Source organism: Balearica regulorum, chromosome 19 (genome assembly GCF_011004875.1).
Source record: "Balearica regulorum gibbericeps isolate bBalReg1 chromosome 19, bBalReg1.pri, whole genome shotgun sequence".
Lineage (NCBI taxonomy): Eukaryota > Metazoa > Chordata > Aves > Gruiformes > Gruidae > Balearica > Balearica regulorum.
Window position 1 is genome coordinate 208,719 of NC_046202.1, and position 21,065 is coordinate 229,783.

At 41.0% G+C, this 21,065-nt stretch overlaps 1 protein-coding gene across 6 annotated transcripts in view; it reads right to left on the reverse strand.

Annotated features, from left to right (window-relative positions):
* Positions 1 to 21,065, reverse strand: part of PITPNM3 (PITPNM family member 3) — a 120,375-nt gene that overhangs the window by 81,673 nt on the left and 17,637 nt on the right. For all 6 annotated transcript variants that reach the window (XM_075771336.1, XM_075771338.1, XM_075771333.1 and 3 more), the window contains one exon: positions 13,823 to 13,918. In XM_075771336.1, the coding sequence (XP_075627451.1) occupies positions 13,823 to 13,883 (61 nt within the window). In that variant the 5' untranslated portion in view covers positions 13,884 to 13,918. The remainder of the gene's footprint in view (positions 1 to 13,822; positions 13,919 to 21,065) is intronic.

Sequence of the window (21,065 nt, forward strand, 5' to 3'; positions counted from 1 at the left end):
ACCAACTTTAGAAGTGCCTAGAGAGAGTGAGCTCAACTATCACAACCATTTGAGTAGTGGAGGAAGGGGATACACCGTGCACTCCCTAGCACCAAGGCCATTTCCCGAGGGAAGAGTCAGCTTCACCCTTGCTGTGGGACACATTAAGTAATGACAAAGGGAGGCATGGCAGCAGGACCAGTTGCTCAGGTGACAGCGTCCATTCAGAGACCCCAAGGGCTGACATCAATATCCAAACATAGTCAGGAAGAGTATGATCTATAATCATTTGCCTATAGTTTAATCAAACTATTTATTCTCCTCACTTCTTTATTAAAACATAGTACTTTCAGGTTGTAATGCCTAGTGAACCTGTTTTGCAGATGAAGCAGTACTGACCAAGGCAAATGAAACACCCCAAGGCCTCAACCATAGCTGGATCCCCTTGAAACATCCCAGAACTAACAACCCGCAGTAAGATACTGACTTAACATGTTTAAACATGCATTGCATTCTCTAGAAAGTAAATTAATTGTAGATAACTGGAATAGAACTATTTTTTCCCCTAGTTCAGCCACTGATATAATTTATGGCTCTGGGTAAGATGATTCCACTCTGTGCAGATTTCTTCAGCCTTTCTCCATCCACCTCCTCGGAACAAAAGGTGACAAAGATAGGGCTGCAAAAAACATCGCTTGTGCACTTGCCAAGGGTTTACTACAATAAGGCTTTTGTACTGGCCAAAGCCAATATGTGATCATTATAAGATACTACAAATAATCAACATTCTCTTTGGTTGTTAACAGACCAATGACACACCGTAGAGATGAAGGATTCCATTTCCCCATACCACTTTTCTTCTGGAAATCTATCTGAACAAAACTTGATTTGAAGAGCACTTTTACAAGCTAACTACAAAGTAATCAAAACTCAGAAATACTTATGTCAAACTCTCTTGGTACAGTGGGCAGTCACTGTTTATCAAAATTCTAGTCTCCTGCAAAATGTATTTTGAAGTCTGTTCTATGACTTAGCTTGAACAAGGACTACACTCAGCACATTCCAAGTGCATTTTTTGTTGTCATTAGTGTATGTCCATGCCTCAGCAACTCCAAAAATGTAGTCATTACACTGGCCTTCAAAGCATTCTTGAACAATGGATGTTGACAATTCAAAAGAATATTCCATCAAGCACAGTAAGTGATCATACTCCCAAAGACAGAACCCAAAAACATTTCTTGCATCAAAGAAACCACCTCATCTACAATGGCTGAATCATCACCATTTTAGTTCTCTTTTTAGCCAAAATTTGAAGTATGAGTTGGTGCTCAAAGTTACAATTCAGGCTTCGCATGGAATTTGGAAACACCACTGAAACCCTCAAGATAGCTGTTTTACGCACATGGTAGGAGACCACTGAAAAGCACAAAGGCAGCGTGGAGCAAACTCCACTCACTAAAGCTTAAGATTTCAATGCAATTTAAACAAATTAGGTATCCTATTCTCATTGAGCTCCCAGTGGGAACAGGGTACCATCTCTCATTCTCTTCATGCCTAGATGTCTCCAATACACTTTTATTTTTATCCACATAAGCAGTTTATCACATATCAAATTATTATCTCTCACTAAAAGTCTGTTATTAGAGGATTAACAACTCTGTAACAGATGTTGTTCATTATCTATACACAGCAGACACTTTTTATTCCAAGTAGCAATTATAAAAAGGATAGCTACTATCATTAGAAGCATTTCAGACTACCTAGACTTCTCCTGACGTTAAAAAATTAAGTATTTAATGAAAGCTACATTACATACCAAATCAATATACTTTACAGACAGCATTTTGTGCTCAAAAACTATGAGTATCATGACATTTCTCCCAAATATATTTACTATGCAATATGTAAAATATTATACATATGCACTTACCCTCTCACTTCCAAAAATTTGCAATTAATCCTGCCATAGAAGAGCTGAGACAGTGGACAGCATTAAAAATGGAAAAATTACTGCACAGACATTCTTAAAGTAGTTTATCTCAAGAAAGAGGAACTAAGAGAATGGAGGCAGTATCACAGAATCACAGAATGGTTTGAGTTGGAAGGGACCTTAAAGATCATCTACTTCCAACCCCGCTGCCATGGGCAAGGACACCCTCCACTAGACGACGTTACCCAAAGCCTCATCCAACCTGGCCTTGAACACTTCCAGGGATGGGGCTGCCACAACCTCTCTGGGCAACCTGTTCCAGTGCCTCACCACCCTCACGGTAAAGAATTTCTTCCTAACATCTAATCTAAATCGACCCTCTTTTAGTTCAAAACCATTACCCCTTGTCCTATCGCTACACACCATGATAAACAGTCCCTCTCCGGCTTTCCTGTAGGACCCCTTTAGGTACTGGAAGGCCACAATTAGATCTCCCCAGAGCCTTCTCTTCTCCAGGCCGAACAGCCCCAACTCTCTCAGCCTGTCCTCATAGGAGAGGTACTCCAGCCCTTTGATTATCTTCGTGGCCCTCCTTTGGACTCACTCCAACAGCTCAATGTCTGTCTTGTACTGGAGACCCCAGAGCTGGATGCAGCACTCCAGGCGGGGTCTCACAAGAGCAGAGTGGAGGGGCAGAATCACCTCCCTCGACCTGCTGGTCATGCTGGTTTTGATGCAGCCCAGGACATGGTTGGCTTTCTGGGCTGCAAGCACACACTGCTGGCTCATGTTGAGCTTCTCATCAATCAACACTCCCAGGTCCTTCTCCTCAGGGCTACTCTCAATCCATTCCCTGCTCAGCCTGTTGTTGTGCTTGGGATTGTGCCAACCTACATGCAGGACCTTGCACTTGGCCTTGTTGAACTTCACGCGGTTCGCACAGGCCCACCTTTCCAGCCTGTCAAGGTCCCTCTGGATGGCATCCCTTCCCTCCAGCGTGTCGACCGCACCACACAGCTTGGTGTCGTCAGCAAACTTGCTGAGGGTGCACTCGATCCCACTGTCCATGTCACCGACAAAGATGTTAAACTGTGCCCGTCCCAGTACTGACCCATGAGGAACACCACTCGTCACTGTTCTCCGCTTGGACACTGAGCCGTTGACCACAACTCTTTGAGTGCTACCATTCAGCCAATTCCTTATCCACTGAACGGTCCATCTGTTGAATCCATGCCTCTCCAATTCAGAGACAAGGATGTTGGGCGGGACAGTGTCAAATGCCTCACACAAGTCCAGGTAGACAACGTCTGTCGCTCTTCCCATGTCCAGCAATGCTGTAACCCCATCACAGAGGGACACCAAATTTGTCAGGCACAATTTGCCCTTAGTGAAGCCATGTTGGCTGTCACCGGTCACCTCCTTATTTTCCATGTGCCTGAGCATAGCTTCCAGGGGGATCTGCTCCACGATCTTGCCAGGCACCGAGGTGAGACTGACCGGCCTGGAGTTCCCTGGGTCTTCCTTTTCTCCCCTTTTTAAAAATGGGGGTTACGTTTCCCACTTTCCTGTCAGGGGGAACTTCGCCAAACTGCCAGGAGTTCTCAAATACGATGGAGAGTGGCCTGGTCACTTCATCCGCCAGTTCCCTCAAGACCCACAGATGCATCTCATCAGGTCCCATGGACTTGTGCACCTTCAGGTTCCTTAGCTATTCTCAAACCTGATCTTCTCCTACAGTGGGTGTTTCTTCATTCTCCCAGTCCCTGCCTTTGCCTTCTGTGACCCGGGCAGTGTGGCTCAAGCAATTGCCAGTGAAGACTGAGGCAAAGTCGTCGTTGAGTACCTCAGCTTTCTCCATATCCTGGGTAACCAGGTTGCCTGTTTCATTCCGGAAGGGACCCACATTTTCCCTTGTCCTCCTTTTATCACTAACATGCCTATAGAAACTTGGGACAAGTAGGTTGGGACAAGGAAGATTTGGGATTGTCTTCTCCATTCCAAAATCCAATGCATTATATACAAAGTGTTCTTGCTGAAGCTGGCCACTGCAGTAGCCGCACAGCCAAACAGCACTGGCTAGCACATGGAATACAGCATACTAAGTGCACAACTGTTACTGACAAAAAAAAATGAGGCCCATTTCAGCTGGGCTTGAGTAACTACTGCTACATCCTATTCTAGGCAAATGCAGAGTGAGCAAGGTTGCATAAGCCTTTGAATCACTTCAGTTTGACAAAAACGTAGATAATATACTCATGCATGAAGAGGAAGAGGGGCTTGATGGGAGCATGGGATGCTTTTCAAAAATGAAGATTAATATTTCAAATTTCTTTTTTCCCCAAATATTTCTAATTTGGGGGTTCTCAATTTATGTAACTTACAGTATTCTTGATTTTAAGAACTTGAGTACTCTGAAAAAATAGACTTAAAAAAAACCCCAAACAGCCAAATAACCTTCAAACCAGACATCTCAAATTTATAGTACTTAAGCAGTCAGTGTTGACTTTGTTTTTAATTTGATAGGAGTTTTCTACCCAAAAAGAACCTGGATTAACTTCAGTGAACTATGAGGTTCCTTTAACATGCATGAACTCCAGGAAGAGGATATCTTTCCTCACATTTCTGAAGTGCTGTGTGAATCTGATGCAGTAATAAATTACTGCTCATACTTTAGTATCATCATCTGCACTAAACAAAATGGAAAACATACCACACGTTACAAGAAGTGATGATGCTCTGGGTAAACTCACAGCACTTTGTGCTGATCAACAATAAAAGTATTTTATACAAATTTTGGAAGCATCAAAATATTGCAATTGGTATTGTCATGATATGACAATGTCTGCTATGGAACAACTCAATTCCAGCAGCAAATCTGCCATCTGACAAAAGACACTGCACTGGCTTTAAATTACACAGCTAAGTATCTGTAACCAAAAATAGACAATATCTATCTGGTTTAGGCAACAGCTAAAAATGAACACTGAGCTTTAGAAGACTGTTGCATATAGTTTGCACAGAAATATCTGGGAACTTTCATACCTATATTTGTGTCCTGGCAAGTCCTGTAAGCAGAGAAGGTGATGGAAGACTATGAGTGGAGTCCATAGATATAATATATTACAAACACCAGAGACAAAGACGAGTAGCACTAGCAACATCAAGCACTTGGGTCTCTTCCAAACAGATGGCAGACCACATATCATCAGTAATGAATGTATCACATGGAAATCGGGGGGCAGCAGACAACATGGACACACACACGACGGGACGACAATGGGACAACGACTGAGGGAAACGACACCCACTAAAAACTGAGGTACAAATTGATAGATATCTCTACATTAAGACATTCACAAGCCATCTTTGCAACACAGACTTTTCTTAAAATTCATATACTTTAGTGAAGGCGGGTTAGCATCCTCACATCTTAAGAGGCTTTTTGCTAAGCACAACAGAATTTTACATCACACTGTTGCCTTAGAGTACATGCTGATCAGTATTTAGACCTCCCAAACTTCCACTTTAGTTCACTGGCAGCATTTCCAAATAATACTCAAGTTGATTAGCAGAGCATTTTAAAATTAAATAAATGAGACGACTGGTGGATCTATTTTCAGGAGAGGAAGGTGCAGCAAATTAAGAGCAGCTCTTAATTAGCAGAGAGCTACCATAGCCTCTTTCTTGAATAAGAATCTTGAGAAAGCACATGCAGGGCCTGGCTTGAAATATATACCACATATCTATTGGTTTCAGCTTACATGAACAGAAGACAGTGCCATAAGGCTCATTTTAAGAAAGCAAAACTCATGACAAAAGTTTTTATGCAGACTAAATAAACTCAAGTGGAGAAGATGAGGCAGCTGTATTCCACACCACCTCTTCAATCTTTAGCAAAGCTCACAGCAGGCTTTTGACCATAAATTCTGCTACAGTTACACACTTATGAAGCAAGAAAAGAAGAAAAATGCCCTCACATTCTAAATAAGAAGCCTAATGCACAGATAAAGAAATGATGAAGAAGGTATGTTTCCGATAGATCAGATTCTCACCTGCTGGACTAGTTTGAATCCAGAATAACTGCTGAAGTCAGAGTTCATTTGAATTTAAAGTAGGTCAGAAAGCAGCTACAGGATCCCTCGCAAACAGCAATACTACCATTTGCATCTTATCACAAACATGATACCAGCTGTTAACTTTACTTCTTCTGAGGGAGCTCACAAAAAAACCTGACATCACATCCCAGGTACTTTAATAATAACCATCATCAACAGCTTCCTCTTAAATACCACTCTAATTTCCAGCCACCTGCCAGAAAAGATTTCTCATAGTTTACAATTGGAAAAATGAAAACCTAGAGATAAAGTTAATAGCTTTGTATGACTCAGAAAGTCAGTACCCTAAAATAGATCATGTACCCACAGTCCATCTATTTTTTACCCATTTCCTCATACTACCTCCTATAAAGAGTCCAGTGCCTAAATGGGACAAGTCTTTAAGTCAATCACAGCTTTCTGTCATACGGCGTGATTCTACATGATCAGTTTTGCCATGTCCTCTCCACATTATTCCTGAGCCATATCTTTAAAGTCTTCCTACTCCTGGAAAGGATGTCCTGTTAACTTTGTGAGGTGATATGAGGAAAGTGTTTGCTGCATGAGAACTAGTATCAGAGCTCAAATGCTGTAGGGAACCTTTCTGTCAGACCACAGGGCATGTATAAAAGGCTCATGGTAAGTATGTAGATGAAAGCTTAGATACACTGGCTTTGTTTTAACTTTCAGACGTATGGATTGCTCCTCGTGCTCTGCTGTCTCCAGTCAGTAGGCTCTGTGCTGCAATTGGAGCTGCATGTTGATAGACTTGTCAACACCGCATAAACTCCCCCAAAAGAGCAGGGAAATAAGGAGAGCAAATTTTTTAGCACAAAATCAAGATACCAAGAACAAAATTAATCAAGGTAACAGGGGCACAAGAAGAAGAAAAACCTTAGGTTTGTCTTCATACTAGTGGCTGGAGTCTTCTTCCAAGAAGAATTGGAATTGTTTATTTAGGAGCGTGAATGCAACCTACTTTGCAGTACACGGTCTCAATGATAAGATACACAGCAACTATTAAAATGAATGCTTACAGCCTGTTTAGGAAGCAGTACACTGACCAAGGAAGGGGAGAGGCATGCAGTTTGTCAAAAACAGTACTCCCTGCTTCTGCACCACCACATGAAAGCAAAACTAACTGAAATGCTTACCAACAATGCTCCAACCCACACCCCCCAAAACACACAACACTTTCTCTTAACACACATGCACTTCTACATTTATTCACCAACTTCAATAAAAAAACAGCAACTTCCACAATTAGCTGCTTTGGATACAACCCCAGACTGAGGCCACCTTTGGCCAGTTTCCTACTCTCATTTTGCTCTTAGATCTCCTGTTGCTAAAGTGAAATTATACTTCTCTCATGACTACATCTGGCTGCTATTTACATCACCAGGGATCTGGAGTGGTAAATGTGCCATGTTTTAGTGGTCTGTCTAGCAAAGACAGTCTCACTGCAATGTCAGTACATGGTGCTGAGATCTCTCCTCATTATCAACTTTTACTTCTTGCTCCCAAGTGTCAGCTATCAAGGAGTATCAGCTAAAAGAGAGGTTAGAGGTGTTTATTATTTATTCACCTATTGGAAGATACACATTTGAATACACACGACTCTTCCCTCAGCTTTGCTCTTCAAGCTAATTTTCTAGAAAAGTCATAGTGCCAGAAACATGATGAAATTACGATTTCACATTATGAACCCCATTCAGAGCAGCACTCTATACAAAAGCCTACAGGCCACTCCTTCTCCAGAAAGCACAAAACTTCCCCTTCCTATCAATTGCCTGTGAGCACTTCCAAGTCCTTTCATCCTCCACCTGAGAGCAGCTGGCAGTACACAGACTTAGGGACCCTTCTGAAGCCCAAAGTAGTCTATTTGCAACTCAATGCGGCATTTGCCTAATTTGTAAATACACATCAAGAAAAAACTACTTGTGTACCTAGCACACAGTTGTCCTGACCAAAGATACAAAAAACAAAACAAAACAAAGAAAAAACCCCAAACCAAAACAACCCACACTGAACAGCCTTTTGTTTTATACTTCATTGTCGTGCTATGCAGCAACTGTCCACTTGCCCTTTGGTGTGAATTCAGCAACAATTTTCAGTAGCTGAAGCTCTCTTCCGGCCTTCCAGCAAAGAGGGAAAGCAGCATTAACTGTAAGTTTTCAGACCATGAAGCGTGTAGTATTGGGTAAACCAAAGCCATTTACCTCAGCAGGACTCAATGCACATAGGGCAGCAACATCACAGTATCAAAGTGCCAAGAAAAAAGGAAATAGCTTAAGAGAGCGGCAAATTCTGAATGGCAAATAAACTATAGTGTCCTGGTGATTCCCTCCAACTGTTGTTACTGCCTGGAATTTGATATTGTCCACAACTATCTTAACATGAGTATTTCAGTACATGGCATTTCATGAAACCTAGCCATAAGCAGCCCCATGGAAAGAAAGAAGACTGACTAGTATTTCCTCAGCAAAAAACCTGGAGGTTGTTATTTCATGCTGCCTACTCCTTACTGCCAGGATCTGTGATCCCCTTTATGATACAGAACACATTTCTGTGATCCCCTGAAAGCATTTTCTGCTCCACAGTAACATCTCTCACTTAGTAGTGTCTCCTCCAGTCTAGAGCTTTGATACAGGCAATATAGATTCTACCTCAAAATGTAAGTAGACAGTCCATCAAAAAGAAAAAAAAAAAAGAGGAAAAAAATGTCTACCAGCCTGAAAGCAGTGATAGTGATACCAAAATAACTTGTTTGATGACAGACCTGAGGAAGATTACCCAGCTGTAAGCTATGTGCCTGGGAACAAGAACAGTACAGACCAAATATCTGAGAATCTCAGCTTCTAGCTGGTATCTTAATCCAAAGGCAACCACCTCCCCTAAAATTTCCACTTGTTTTCTCATTTAGCAAAGTGACAGTTCCGTCAGCAACGTCAAAATGATATCCTGACTCTCTGATAGAAGGGACATGAGCTCCTGCACCCCTGCTCCGAGGACAGTAAAGATCCACAGTGGCAAACTAGGTGTAGCCAAGTCTGACACTTGAGCAAATGGCAGCAAGACTTCTGCGCTGGGGTCAAACACAGCAGTACTAAGTCAACACAGGGTAAGCAGGAATCCCTATTTAGGACTATACAAAGGAAAGAATTTAAGAAAACTCATTATATTAGACTGTATTGGACTTCTCTGGCAGTCCCTCATCTTCCACACACACACACCTATTCTTGCATGTCATAGCTTTTAAAAATACAAGCAAAACTGAAATCCCTCTTTTACATGCAAATATATCTGTTGGGGAGAGACTTGTTTCCAGCAGTGATGCAGCTTTTCCAAATTCTAGAACTTTTACAACCAAACAGATTAGAATTCCATATGCCCTCGCTCTTCCTTGCTTTAAATGGTTCTGAGTGAAAACATTCATGTTTCTCATTTTAAACACAGAAATCCAAGGCCTGAGTCTCCTGTCAATTGCACTAATTCGTTTCCCTTGATTCTTCTCAATTTCTGTCAGCATAAAGTACAAAGGAGGAGGGAGCAGCCTGTTTGACAACTGCATGTAGGATTAGTTTTTGTCAGGTTTTTTTCTTTCCTTTTTGATGAATTAAAAGGCAGACTGAATTGGTAGACAACATTTCATTTCCACAGAGCTCTCCTGACACACAGCAACTATTGGCCCTGCCTACATCTCTTCCTACAACTCTAAGAAATTTCTCTTTCTTTGTGGATATGTATTTGAGAAATGAGAAGCTGCATCTCAAACACTGATTTAAGACATCACATTTTGATTTCTCCCATTTTCTTATGGAATAAGATTTGGAAATATGCACTAGAAATTATTTCTTCTCAAAATCAATCCAGACAGGCTGCTTTTCAGAAGCTACTCACCTAGATAGCCTGCAGTACCTTTTCATAACCAGGCTCTAACCCACACATCAGCCCCAGAATCCCAGGCCACATTTTGCCCAGGGAACCACACACTACTGCTACAGCTATGGCTTTGTTTCAGTAACTGTGGCTAGAATCCTTCTCTCCTTATTGCTCAGAAAAATTAAACACATTTCTCAAAGCCTGTAGAATTTACCCTTCGCAAATATCACTACAATCTATCATGCTTCAAGGGTCAAATATTCCACAACAGTTCTCAGACAAGTTGTGGTAGCCAACTCACAATCAGGCCAAGGTAGCTGAAGTTTCACAAGTGAGAATACAAAGATTACAACATCTAAAATTATGGTCATAAGTAATCAGTGAAAGTGATTACTTATTGACTGTGACTATGAAGTGAAACTCTCTGAATTTGCAAATTTGGCCCTAACCTATCAAGTAACAATGTTCAACCCCAACCCCTATTGCTATAGTCAATCCTGTGGACTAAGCACTAGGAGAGATGCAGCAAGTCAAACTTTAGCACAGTCGTCATCATCTTATTTAACAACATGCTTTCTCCCTGCAGTGACAGCTTTTCACAGTACCAAACAGATTCACTTCACTTTCAGTATCTGCAATGCAGAACAGCATCTTCCACACTGAGTTTCACGTGTGTCACAGGGTATTGCTTCTATCACCTTACACCTCAGCTACTTAACAGAAGCACGCAATTCTGCCGTAGCTAAAGCCCCCTCCCAAAAGGGCAGACTTCCTCCCGATTGGCAAAGCCAAACCAAAACTTGGAAACCTGATCAACAAAAGGTCAAAAAAAAAAAAAAATGTAGAAAGCTTTTCTGTACCGGTGAATGAATTTACTGTTTACTAGTTCTCTCAGTGCAAGGAGACTTCCATAGACTGAGATGGATTTCAAGGGCATGGATTTTCACGAGACATGACACAAATACCTTGAGATTTTGGTTTTACCTCCAAAACACAAGACTACTAAGCTGCCATTCTTACAGTTGAAAAAGCAAATAAAGTATCTATTTACACACATATGCCACACACAGCATCTCCCCTAAAACCTCAGTTACACATCCACATCAGCTTTGTACCTATGACAAGTTACAGGACTCCAAATTTGATGTTAAATTCCCACAATAACGAAGCATCTATCGGGGGTGGGGGGGAATCTAAGTGCAAGGATCATCCGAGTACCAGCTGCAGTGTCTGTGTGCCTAACTACTGACAATAAAGATTACAAGGGACAAATCAGCTTATAACATCCATATTTCTTCCCTCTCTCTGTGCAGACAGCTGGAACATCCCTGTGCTAAAAGCTTCTTTCAGATAAGACAGTAATTCAGAACAAGGAGAAAATAATCAGTGTTCAGCAATGTATTTTCTGAAACATGCACTCATATGCATGCACACACACAGAGCTCAGAGCTTGTCACTCGGAGCCCCCAAATCCCTCTTCAAACAGAGATGGGCTGCTAAACCCCAGCTCAGAAGTGCAGATCTGAGCTGATTTCAGCCTGGGCATGAGATGGCATTGTGACATCAGATAACATACAGTTGGGCTTTGTGCTTCAGTCTACCTATAATTTTTTTAAAAACACTCTCATTTATTTACCTTTCTGGGTCACTTATTTTACTCTTCTACGGATTACTTCTTGAATCTCAGATACAGAACCCTCTACACCAGCCAATTAGATATTGCTGTAAGCCTAGTTGTACAGGAACAGGGAATAAAACTGCTATTTGATGCATAACTCATGTCTCAGACTTCAAAAAGGCTCTGAACTGAATACACACCTTATTAATACAGGAAAAAAATGAGGGAATTTTGTTCCCCGGAAAGAGAGAAAAGAGAGAGAAAGAGTGTAAAGAAAAAAATAAATCTAACACTCATGTAAGCAGCTTGTCTTTCACGTTTAAAGTTGTCATAAATTTTACAATTTATGTATGAAGTATGCAATTTACAGAGAGGAAAATGGAAGATAAGTCATTCACCATCAGATAAAGTCACCAACACTGTCAGAGCAACTGGCAGATTAACTGAAGTCAAGGCATCCTGGATCCAACCCTGTACTTTGAATAATACACAGTTATAATCTGATTAACATTAATTATGCCTCTGCAAAACCAGCTTGTTTAGGAAAATAATACAGCAAATGCAGCCTCGCAGAAATAAATCAGTGTGTTATCAGTGAGGTTGCTTCAGAGCTTCCAAACCATTCAGAGCACAGAGCTGATCCCCACACAAAAGCTGTTTCATTTTCACTGCCTGCCTCCTACCCTCTGCATTTTTAAAGCAACTAAAAAGCTTCTGACATAGCAACTCCTTCATGCTGAATTTCAACTCAAGCTTATGCCAGCATGAGAACACAAGAGTCAGTCACTAACTATTCCTGCAACAATTCCACCCACAAAGAAAATTAAAACATGTTGAAATATGAAGTTCACAGCAAGACAGCAGACATTTAATGCCAAAAACTGCCTTAAAAATACTAAATACCATTTGCAATAGCACCATGCATATCCAAACATCAAACCAGCACACAGCAATGAGACTGAAGCCAATGCAGTCCTATAAAAGAAAATTAATTTGCTCAGAAGCAGGCCTCATTCAAGAAGAGCAGAATGCTGGGAAGGCAGCGGATTTTGTCTGTGTAGCATAATTATCAACACAGGGAGAAAGTGAGTGACAATCTTAGCCATGCAAATGTTTTTGCACTTAAGACATCAGCAGAATGTCTACTGACTGTGCTGTTAATGAAATAAAAATAAAAAGCACATCCAAACCCAAGCCAAGTTTCCAATGGGACAGTTGAGTTTTCCACTTTGGATTAGTTTTACTTTAGAAAAGAAGTCTCAACAAATATTTGGGGAATCCATCTCCTTTTCATAGAACCATAGAATTGTTTGAGATGTAAGAGACCTTTAAAGATCATCTAGTCCAACCCCTCCTTCCATGGGCAGGGACATCTTTCACTAGACCAGGTTGCTCAAAGCCATAGGGATTGCTCTGTACTTAACAAATCCGGTTTGTTACAAAAGCCAAAGGACACTCAACAAGTTTATTCCATCACCCTTCACTCCTGACATCCAGGTAACATGAGGACACAAGAACAGCTCAGTCTGACCTCAATAGCCTACACTATGAAAGATCCTACACGTTGTATTTCACAGTAGCAGCAGAATTAATCCTCCCTTGCTGGTTATTCTCTTCAGAAAAGCAAATGAAACATGTCACAAAAGCATTAGGTTTGGCTCCTGCAAATAAAAACAAAAACAGAGTCCCTGTCTCCCACCGTAGGTGGGAGGTTGTGTGTGGACACAACCTACAAACTTTACTCCCACATCAGAACAAAACTTGGCATGTTAAAGAGCATGCCAAGATACAGTGTCTCATCAGATGTTGTAGGGAGCACTGCATTTTGGATTCACCTTATTAAATCCACAAACATCCAGATATTGCTGCTTCTTGAACACGCAGAGGTCCGAGTCACTTCACAAAGTTTTGCCAGAGTGGAAAATCTAGGCTATTGGTTTTAAAAGTTGGCCATCCATAACACGGATGCTCATGGCCTTCATTAGAAACTGTAAACGAGCACTCCAACTGTAACATCATATACTACCTGACCTGTAAACAAGCTGGGCCCAAGAGACCCCATGAAGCTCTGTATTGTAGTCATGCTGCTTCTAATGCCACCAGATTCAGTTCACGGCAGCTCACTCAATCACCCCAGTACTTCACCCATCTCCCGTAAATTTAGGCCCATTCAGAAATCCTTGAGAGAAGATCTGATGGGTTTTTTTCAGATCTCAGTCTGATGAGAATGATGTTGTCAGTTCATCCCCAAAGGACTTTAGTGACTTGCTGCAAAATTGGGGAAAGAATGGGGAGGGGAAGACAAAAGTGTGTACTGACCTCGTGCATCAAAGAATTCATCATCCGAGCTCTCCACAGAGTCTTTGAGGACATTCTGCATGTGCCACTGAGCACCACTGAGTCGGCGTGAGCCAGCTGGAAATACAGAGAGATTCACATTAACCAAAAGGAATGCTCACCTCTGCTCCAGGCTTAAAGAAAAAAAACCCACCACATTAATAAACAGTTTGTGTAGATGGCTCAGGAGGATCATTTTGGTCAGCGCCCATACTTCAATCTCAACAGAGAGTCAGCCAGAGTTCTCAGGATGGCACAAAAATTACACCTCTCACTTCCACCTAGCAAAAGTGATTAAAACAAGTTCTTGTTAAAGATAACCCTGCATCACTTTCAGCTAATGTAGTGACTTGAAAAGATAAATTCTTCCCCATTGAATTCACCAGGCTGTTCAATTCCAACACTCAAAATGTCTTAGAAGCAACGTACATGAAGCAGCATTTCCCCAGGACGTGGCAGCAGTTCCCATTTAAATTCAATTTGACTTCTAGAAGAAGTGCCATCCTATTTGGCTCACAGATTTACAAACTACTAAATTCTTACTCACTGAGCTGTTTTCATCAGACAGCTTTGTTTTGCTGGAGCCTGGGGCTTTCATTTGAAGCTTGTCATTTGAAGACAGGAAGGCAAAACCACATTGGAATAGGTACAGTAACAGATACAGTCATGACAGCTTAGATGGTTCCAATGGATTATCATACTCAAACTAATTTGTTATTAGTAAACCAGACCTGCCTAACTATATCAGTTCTCCTTACATCTACAGCAACCCAACACTAGAAAGTAGTAGTGAAATATATTGCCTTATAATAACAATAAAGTCTAAATGAGAGGCAGGTCCACAGAACATGAGAACAAGAGTGAGACAGAGAGAATGACAAGGAGGCAAAGGACTGCCTTGAACATCTCAAGAGCGTTCAGAATTTTCCTCGGCAAGAAAACAACTCCTCACTCAGCTACCCTGGTCAATCAAGGATCCATAACTAAAGGTGAATTTCTGTGCTATGGATGTTTATTAAATCACAGGTATATCCAAACTCAGACAGATAGACTTCATTGGTAACACACAGTTAATGCCTTTTGGGGTTCTGTAGATGCTAACACTCCCATACTGAACATAATTTTCACACTGAAAAAATTCTGCTCAGATTTTCCAGACCACATGTCTGTACTGATGATAGTTCTGCCACGGCTAAAAACTGAGGAGTCTGATTTTCTTATATTTTGAGCATTCAGCGAGTCCACAGGAAGTCAAAGGGCTACATTTGTAGAAACAAACAAACATACCACAAAAAAACATACCCTCTTATGGAAGCAGATAATTTGTTTCAAAGAGATATTTAAGAGCCTGACTTTTAGAAGTTAGTTTCCCTGCACTTTTTAAAAGCCATATACCTGCATGTGTCTAGTCAGGCACCATAAATGCAGGTATCCAAAGCCAGCAAACACCAGGAAAAAGAACAAACAAACAAAAACAAACCAGAAGAAACAAATATTTGGCATTTTGGATTATTATTTTCAAGATTTGTCTTATCATGATTTTAAAGATTCTCCAATTTTTGTTATGTTACTCAGCTGTATTTCCCATGGATTGGTGAAGCCCTATTCAATGTGGTCTTGGGCCTTCATAATTCTCCAGCAAAAGCTTAAGGTTTAAGACCAGAAGGAGCCACTCGTTCTTTCTTCCTTCCTTCCTTTTCTTCTTTGCCTTTCCTGATATCTAGTCCTCCTGCAAAATCCACCTTCAAAGAACAAATACTAAAAGTTACAGGATTAATCCAACACCTGCAATATGTGGGCCAGTTCCTTCCATTTCATGGTATAAGCCTTCTCACCTCAGTTTTTATTTGGTTCCTCTGCTGAAGGCAGCCAGTTCTTCTGGGAAGAAACCGTCCGCTACAGTTTGGTTTTATCTAACAGATTTTGAGACATTACTATAACAAAAACAACAAATATCACCAAAACCACTACAGAATCACTGAAGAGTAAGGTAGTTTAAACACCTGGATGATTCACTGATTTGTATCCGCTAACAAAGGCATTTTCAGCATGGTTTTCTTAATCAAATAAAAAATCATATAGATCAAGATATATATGGCTGTGCTCCACTTTTGCACATCAAAATTTAACTAGAATTTAGAATTAAAGGATTCAGAATGTAAGCTATTTATCAAGGAAGCCTCCTGGCATACAGAGAAATATATATTAAAAAAATTGTAAAAAAAAAAAAAAAAATCAATGTTTCATTCCAGAAATTTTCAGCTGGATTGTGAAAATAATCTGATCCACATTTGACTGGAGGGAAGAAAGCACTGTTACACAAAACAGTGTAAATCTCAAGAAAACAACAGAAGAAATCCAAATAAACTCAGTCTCTGTACCAAACTTCTTTTCTTTATGACTGTATTCATTACTTGACATTTTGGCTGTCAAACCCAGATTAATTTGGAGCACAAAAAACGCAAGAAGATAGACCTCCATCCTTCAAGAAACCAAGTATCCTCAGCTCCCATTTAAGAGGGCCCACAGTCTTCACATACCAGTGGAAAGGCTAGAGCCAAGCTCCAGGGATTGCTGAATTCCCTCTCTGCTAGGTTACAGGAAAAGCAGTAGGACCCATTTCCATGGGTGCTTGCTAATCTTTAACAGTTCTCTAAAGCAATGGGTTTTCCAGTTGTCAGTAAAGATTAGCAAGTCATTACTGCATCTACTATGGATTTTGTTTTCACAATACCCTCATGAACGCTAACATTTCCTTCCCATTATATCAGAAATAGAGAATCATAGAATGGTTTGGGTTGGAAGGGATCTCGAAGACCATCTAGATCCAACCCTCCCCGCCATGGGCAGGGACACCCTCCACTAGATCAGGTTGTCCAAAACCCCATCCAGCCTGGCCTTGAACACTTCCAGGGGCAGCCACAGCGTCTCTGGGCAACCTGTTCCAGTGCCTCACCACCCTCACAGGGAAGAGCTTCTTCCTAGTATCTCATCTAAATCTCCCCTCCTTCAGTTTGAGGCAGTCCCCCCCCCCTTGTTCTGTCACTCCATGCCCTTGCAAACAGTCCCTCTCCAGGTTTCCTGTAGCCCCTTCAGGTACTGGAAGGCTGCTATAAGGTCTCCCTGGACCATTCTTTTCTCCAGGCTGAACAACCCCAATTCTCTCAGCCTGTCTTCGTAGCAGAGGTGGTCCAGCCCTTGGATCATCTTTTTAGCCTCCTCTGGACTTGCTCCAACAGCTTCACATCCTTCTTGTACTGGGGACCCCAGAGCAGTACTGAGGTTGGGGGGGGGGGGTCTCATGAGAGCGGAGTAAAGGGGCAGAATCACCTCACTCAACCTGCTGGTCACGCTGCTTTTGGTGCAGCCCTAGACATGGTTGGCATGACAGCCCCCTTGGTGATTTCAACATTTAAAAGACCTACAATTATATGTTACATATACAATTATATGTTACATATAATTATCAACCACAGTGACCTGTTTCCAGCTAAACATTTCTTGTTAAGGTCTTCCATATTGCCACCATAGCTCCCAAATATCAGAGCACATTAATTTATGGTGTATCCAATGGAATTTCAAGGTCTATTTTGCACAGAGGCAGTAATTTCCTAGGGAGAAAAAAAAAAAATAAAAACAAACAAAAAATGAAGCCCGCCCCCCCCCCACAATTTTTTAGATATACTGTTTTACAACAGATGCTATTCGCAAATTTTACTTTCAGCTCACCTTGACAAAATTCCCATTTATCCTTGAGATAAAAGTAGACTTTGGACATTTTCACTAACAACCTACTTGAATCTCTTGATAGAAAGCAGAATAGCATCCCTGACAACTGTGGGTAATGGAAAAGGGCAAGATTTTGGTAGCTGCAGTTGAGTTCCACATACTCTTTAAAAAAAAAATCTAATTCCAATTTTTGCTTCTTAACCCATTTTTTTCTACTAAAGGAAATGAAATCCAAGTAATAAGTCAGTCCAGAAAGCACATTTATTACTTTGTACAACCTCCAATAGCATAGCTTCTAAACATCTCATAAGCAGAAATGCACTGCCCCCTTACAGCACTCCTACCAAGTAGGGAACTGCTTTCTCTCCCATTCATCAGCGAAAAAGATACATTCCTAAACTTATGGTAGTTAAATCAGTACAGCCTTTCATGCAGGCAAGACCTCAGGATCCCCACAGACACTCTGGCATCATTTCACTTGGGCCCCAATTTTTAAGCGCGTAAGTTTTCATGCAAGGATCTAATCTTGAACTCGCATTCGACTTCAGTTTCAAGCCCAAATGCTCTTTTGGGTTGATAATGTCAGCATGCAAAAGCTGCGTAGGCTTAATAAGAACAAAAGAATTGCTCAGATGCTTCTGAACCTGTTGTAATCAGTATGTATAAATGCCTTTGAGATACCACCTGAATTGTTTTTCAACAAAAGGAGGTAAAACCAAAACAAGTAGGTTTACAGAATCACAGGATGGCTGAGGTGGGAAGGGAGGTGATCTAGTCCAACCCCCCTGCTCAAGCAGGTCACCTAGAGCAGGTTGCCCAGGACTGCGTCCAGATAGCTTCTGAGTATCTCCAAAGAGGGAGACTCCTCAGCCTCTCTGGGAAACCTCTGCCAGTGCTTGGTCAACCTTCACAGTAAAAAAAAGTGTTTCCTGATGTTCAGAGGGAGCTTCCTGTGTTTCAGTTTGTGCCCATTGCTTCTTGTTCTGTCACTGGGCACCACTGAAAAGAAGCTGGCTCCATCATCTTTACACCCTCCCTTCAGATATTTGTTTAGCTAGTGAGAGGAATACAAGACCACTGACCAAACACCTCAAATACAACAGAAGAAACATCAATGAGTACTGCTGTCACCTCACCTCTCCATTTCTAAGACTATCTTCTCAGTCCACTACACCCGAGATGAATATACTTCCAACTTCTACAGACTACCATTAATTAAAGGTATCATGGCTGATACCTATTACTACATTTCCTAACTGCTGCAAAGCATATTCATCCCAAGAAAGCAGAGAACATCATTCCTCCTCAATGATGCATAACTTCCCCAGGCCAGCCCACTAATAGTAATTACAGAATACAGTTGATTGCCTTTAAATCCCCACAGGGTGCAGAAAACTGTTTGCTACTGAAGTCATGTTTGACAGTCTCATTAGAGAAAGAATGCTAAACAAAAGCTTAAAAAGTGTGTTTCTTCTAACTGAAGCAGTGGTACTAATAAGTGCTCATTTCACATTGTTGTCTTTTTTTTTACCTCTGTTTTTATTTCTGTTTAAGAAAATGTCTGTAGAGATATACAATGTTTTAAAGGCTGCAATTTTTTAAACCATCACATGAATATGGAATAGTTATTTCCAGATTTTACTTAACACAGTAATGTGCATATTTAAATTGTTCATTAAAAAAATATCACTGCAAAAGCCCCACATAATACACCATCAGGGACTTGGATCACACTTGGTACTGTATTTCTTTCTGACAAGCATCCATTTGAAAAACTCTCCAATTATGCATTCACCTGATACAGTAAGTATGATTCATTGAAGACTCATTCCTTATTATGATTATCATTCATTTGCTATGATTCATTGATACAGTAGAGTGAATATTTAAATACTTTGTAACACAGCCACTACTTTTCCTCAACTCCCAGTTCCCTTCAAAACATAGATAAATTTGTACTTGTTTTAAGAGAAAAAGAAGATTCTCATCTTGAGCTGTTTCCAGATCAAAATAAGGAACAATAAAGCCAAGGTAGATAATTGTGCACACACAGGTGTTTGCTAGTGTGTAGATAAGAAGCCTTGTGACATGACAGAAGTGTCCTAGAGAGACAGTTCTTAACTGTGTGCCTCAAGGTCACGCTGCTTAATTGCATAAACGGCACAAAAGGGCATGGAACTTTACTGGAAAAGGACAAACTCCATAATGGCAATGGTGGTGAAGAAAGCATAAGCAAGAGAACATGTGCCGGTGGGGAAAAAAGGCATTGGAGATGAAGGGAAGTGAGGACACATACAGACCTGCGTATGAAAACCTCGAGGCTTTGGCTAGGTCAGGCAATGTCGCTCAGTAGCAATTTGGTGGGCAGATCTGAGACTTACAATGCAGAACTCCGCCCAAGCAAACAGACAGTGCTCCTCAAGCACCCTTCATTTAAGTACCTCCCAGTTAAATCTTTCCTCATCACCTTGCTGTCCAGTGGGCAGATCTTTAGCTCATATGCTAGCAATGCCAAGAAATCAACATGCCTATGTTAATTTGTCCATTTGAACAAGGAAAATGTATCACACAAAGTTTAAAAACTCTCTTCATTCTAGGAAAACCACATACCTGCATGTGATAGAAAAAGTTTTAAATATAATAATGGAAAATAGTCTGCTATTGCAGTTTCTGGCCCCTGCAGATTTTCACACTGCATTTTACTTCGGCTTTTAGTATTTACTATCAACAAAGAAAAGTCTAAGAGTTCTAAGACAGATTAGATGATTCTAAAATTCTAACAAGTTTTAAAGAATTTTTATCTTTTTAAAATCAAAATGTTGCAATAGGACACATCTTAACTGCTTTGAGCTTAGAGGAGTTTGATTTGGAAACACTGAACAGATGACCTTCCCATCTAAGATTCTAACTGAATCTTACCAGTCAATAGGAATTTTACACCCTTATAAGAACAGGAAGCATTAACAGGTCTATTTTATGGAGAGGCACAAACAAATGAAGCAGATGGATCCAAGTCTCATTTTTGTCACTGAACTTCCTTCCTATACAGTTGTCTGATGATGAAAGGCTAAGGGAACAGGGCTTGTTCAACCTGGAAATGAGAAGGCTTCAGAGGCAGCAGATAGCAGCCCACCAGTGCCTGTGAAGAAAAGTGTTGAGGAGGCAGAGCAAGACTCTTCACAGTGGAGCAGGATGGGAGAACAGGAGACACTGTAAGTAGAAATGAGTTTCATATTGGGTTTTTCCTTAAACATTTTCTCCAGAGGAAAAGCAACTCTTTGGAAGCAGCTGCCCAGAGTTGTGCAATCTTCATCCTTTGACATTTTCACAGCCTGACTGGATAGAGCCCTGAACAACTGATCTGTTCCCATAGTTGACCTTACTATGAGCAGGAGGTTGGACTAGAAACCTCCTCAGGTCCCTTCCTATATGAATTGTCCTATAATCCTAAATCAGAAGAGGAAAAAAAAAAAAGTGATCTGCTGGGGTTACAGGA